The sequence below is a fragment of the Micropterus dolomieu genome, linkage group LG03 (assembly GCF_021292245.1).
Source record: "Micropterus dolomieu isolate WLL.071019.BEF.003 ecotype Adirondacks linkage group LG03, ASM2129224v1, whole genome shotgun sequence".
NCBI lineage: Eukaryota > Metazoa > Chordata > Actinopteri > Centrarchiformes > Centrarchidae > Micropterus > Micropterus dolomieu.
Window position 1 is genome coordinate 20352446 of NC_060152.1, and position 4222 is coordinate 20356667.

Consider the following 4222-nt stretch of genomic DNA (forward strand, 5'->3'; position numbering starts at 1 on the left):
TAAGAAAAGATGGATGGCCCACACGTATTATTTAGGACAAGGGCTGACAGAGCGTATCGGCCAACGTAGCTTCTCCTGCACGCTTGGAAAGGGAGGGGTGAGCGGTGATTGATGGTGCATTCATGTGGTGTTTTTTTTCCTTCTTAAATCTTTATTGCAAAAAGAGAAATAAAGTGTACATGGGACATAAAGAAGTATACAGAACTTTGATTTGTGAAAAGTCACATATTGCATATACATATTTTGTAAATGTGTCATTGGTAATATGGTTATAACGGTTTGCTGTCCGTGTAGAGTGAACTAGATGTGTGTTGTTTACATGCTCTGATTAATGCTAATCCAACACATGTTTGTAGTAGCGTCCATGTTGATTCCACATTCTGACTTAAAGAGGTGGTATTATGCTTTTTGGCTTTTCCCCTCTCCTTTATTGAGTTATATACCCTTTTTTTGTGTGTAAAGTGAAAAAGCCCAAAGTCCACCCCAAAGTCAGTTACCATCCTCCACAGAAAACACTGCTCTGAACTGCCTGAAAACGCTTGCCAAGTGGCTACTCCAACAAGCCCTCAAAATACCGGTGGAAAAACACAGAGCTGCAGCATACACCTCCTCTCCCTTTCAAACACTAGCTACCCTCCAGGCAGTCAATGAACATAAAGTTGTTACTGTGATGTAGAGACAGAGCTTAGTTAAAACTTTATGGATGAAAGATACTTTTGTTACAGATTAATAACTCACCACTCTGAAACTCTTTCTCCAGTCTATGTTGTCAAGCTGGTCAGCAACATATACAGCTAAAACAAAGCCGTATTTACCCGCCTCTCACTGACCCACCCGTCTCTGCTTCTGATTGGCTAGTAGTCCTTAACTAGGAACTGTGCATGCTCAACTCCCAACAAAGATCATGTAGAGACAAGATGTATCACTCCATAGCTAAAATGAAGCCTTCAACCCAGGGTGAAAAGAGGAGCTGCAGCAATGTGCAGTATGGAGAAAAAAAAAAAGGTGGTTTTTGAAAATTAAACCTTGTAAACCTGTTCTGATACAAGCACTAAATAAGATTTTGAACCTGAAAATGAGAACACCACCTCTAAATAGCACACGAACACACGCTTAAGTCAGAAGAACAACTTCACAACTCGGAAAATGGGACCATCCACGTGAATGCACCGTGAGCCACTGGTTGCCAATTGCAAGCCTCACCAATAGATGTTACTAAAACGTACATACTGAACCTTTAAATCCCTGAACCAGCTTGGAAAAGGCATGGTTTTGTACTGCTACATTGTGTAATATTTTTGTCAGAAGTGTACTTGATATGTCATTCTCTCACACACACACAGTCCTTGGTTATTGCTATACCATGCCTTGTCTCTCAAGCTTTTCTTAGTTGCCATGGGGACTCCTGTCCTTGGAGGTAAGTGCAGGTAAGTGAAAGCATTTACTGCCTTCTCTCTTTAAAGCTGTCATCAGTTGCCCTTCATTGCTTTTATCACTGGTGACATCTTTTGTTTTGCTGCGTCTCCTCCAAGAGTTCCTCTGTCTCGCTGACACAGATTCACCGGGATTTACGTCTCTTTTCTCCCACTCTGGAGCAAATCCATAACTGACACACTCTGCAGTGATGCTAGTGATGACTATAGCCACAGTTTATGTTTGTATTGATATCGCTGGGATGAGGTACAGCATGCTGTGCAGCACAGTGATGGCGATTGTGGGTAATAAATTGTGACAGACTGAAAAGGAAATGGAGAGTTAAAACATCTCTGGCCTTGGCCCAGCTGTGGCTTTTTGGCCTGAGTCTCGTTGATATGCATAGCTTCCTTTAGTCATGCAAAATAACTGTTGTGGTGTGTGTGTGTGTGTGTGTGTGTGTGAGAGAGAGAGAGAGGGGGGGAAAGTAGTGTGCACTTTATAGGCGATTGCTTTGTGATATCAGGGAAAGAAGGGTGAGTGGAGGTCAGGATTTTTGAAAATCCCTCTTTGTCTGCATAATGTGACCTGGTCGGCTCTGCTTCTTTGTCAAAATAAATTGGCTTGGCTTTGAAAGAGGCCACGCTGAGTTGGAGTCAATTGCATTATCCTAGACAGCCACCTACTTATGAGGAAGCGGCTGCACCTTTACAAAAAATATCTATTTTCAACAATGAAGTGGAAAATTAGCTCTTTCCAAACTTATACAAAGTAGGAAACTTGTCTTTGTTTCTGTCTCCCTCCTCCAGCCACTCCTGGATGCCCTGGCAGACCTTCCAGAGTGGTACGGGGTCAAAGCCATGCAGGCAAACTGGATTGGAGAGTGCACCGGCTGCTATTTCGATTTCAAACTCAAGGTGAATCTCAGCTCCTTTCCCCATGTGCACTTTTTATTCATTCATTCATCATTCCCTCTTTCAATCCCTCAACGCTTTCCCACCAAATGTTTCCCTGTTGCTCCCCCTGCCCTTCTCTGTTTTTCATCTCCTTCTCCCCAAGAACTGATTGCTTGCTTTATTTTGGATTCTTAGAGGCCCCTGTTTATGTATGTATTTCTATTAAAAATCATGTACCAAAACATAAAACCCCTCACTTTGTTGTTCGCATCCAGCAGGTGCATCCATCTGCAAGTGGCAATTTACCCAAACAGATTTCTATTGAATTTTCTGAGAGCCATATTTACAGTGAAAGTCCTATAAGTACCCTTATTAAACCAAAGAAGCAGAAAAAAATGTTGCTCAAGTCAGTCCCTTAAATTAAAAACTCTTCATACTTCTAGAGGAAAGAGGTTTAAAGGGTGTGAGTGATTTTGTCTTTCTTTCTTCGTATACATGGATCATTGGTTAAAGTTAAAACCAGGGTCATTAAGTTCATTGAATGAATGCTTGTCTTATATTACATCATCATACATCCTCACAGGAACTCTATCCTGAATTATTGCCCCAGGCGACCGAATATATGCATGAGTATGTCTTCCACAACATGACATACTAATTACCCTAGAACCCCCTAGAAGGAGTGTGTCATCAATAAATAATTATAGGATTAAAGACACTGTAGCTTTAATATGTATCAAAGAGCTACATTCAGCACGTGCTGCATACATCTGCATACATCACGATTCTTTGTATTGAACTTGCACCTCTTTGTTAATAATTTATTAAATTTTTTCATTTTTTATTATGACAAAAGCTCTTCACAAGGTACTGGAACCCACATTTGATGTAAACGCTAGAGGAAAAGAGAGGGGATCACCAACGTCATTAAGTTTGCTGCTAAAAGTCGTTAGTAAGCTACCAGTGTGGCTAAAAACAAGAAATATTCAGTAGGGGAAAAAATGGCCTTAGAATTTATGACTGTGTACTTGGAAAATATTTTATGTTGTTTTTCAAACCTCGCTCAGTATCATCTCACTATGGGAAGCTCCCACGAATTAGCTGGCTATGGCTAGCACTTGCTGGATAAGTCATGAGTGTAGGTTCATGTAACCGTGTGCCAGCCCATGGGGAGGGTTTGTGGTGTCGATCCTTCTGGGTTTAGGTGTTGAGGCTTTGGAGCCTGCATCATTGTTTTACTTTTTGTCCACTAACTAATTGATGATTGGATTGTTTCAGCACTAAAATGCAATACAATATCCTAAAATGACTAAACGTACTTGGCAGACATATTTTAAAATAAACCAGTTTGTGCGGCAGCCTGAGGAGCCCGCATGTCCTCCTCATTACTTGATCTCCAGTACTGCTGATGACATGGCTACTGAGAGGTTCTCACATGCTTCTTCTCTTGTCTACCAGGTGAACGGGGAGGACACGGGGGACACCCTGTCAGCCTACAGTTCTTCCCCAGAGACGGTGTTCGGAGCGGCTTACCTGGCCATCCTTCCCTCCCACAGACTGCTGCATGGTAGCAGCTCAGTCCGCTCTGTCCTGGAGAAAGCCTTTCAGCCGGGAAGAGGTGAGTATCTCCATTGTACACTGACCCCATCTGTGTTTGGGCCGTTTGCTGTCTTTGCTGTGGTGGAAAGAAACTTTTACTATCACTCCGCTACATCTGCTTGTTTTGTATGTGTGGTCTTTATTGATGAGGAAAAAAATCAATGTACAGTACATGTTTTTTGACATGTATGTAAAGATTTGTACTATATTTGTCTACATATATTCCATGTCACCAGTATGGATTCATGTTTGGCATGAAGGTGTGGATGTCGTGTCTACAGTGCATGTTGATTGAGATTCCCATGTCTGCTTTT

General features: G+C 41.8%; 1 protein-coding gene across 1 annotated transcript in view; it reads left to right on the plus strand.

The window, feature by feature from the left end:
• Window positions 1–4222, plus strand: part of lars2 (leucyl-tRNA synthetase 2, mitochondrial) — a 37026-nt gene that overhangs the window by 17777 nt on the left and 15027 nt on the right. The window contains exons 8-9 of the mRNA XM_046045369.1: window positions 2223–2330; window positions 3768–3927. Of these exons, the coding sequence (XP_045901325.1) occupies window positions 2223–2330; window positions 3768–3927 (268 nt within the window). The remainder of the gene's footprint in view (window positions 1–2222; window positions 2331–3767; window positions 3928–4222) is intronic.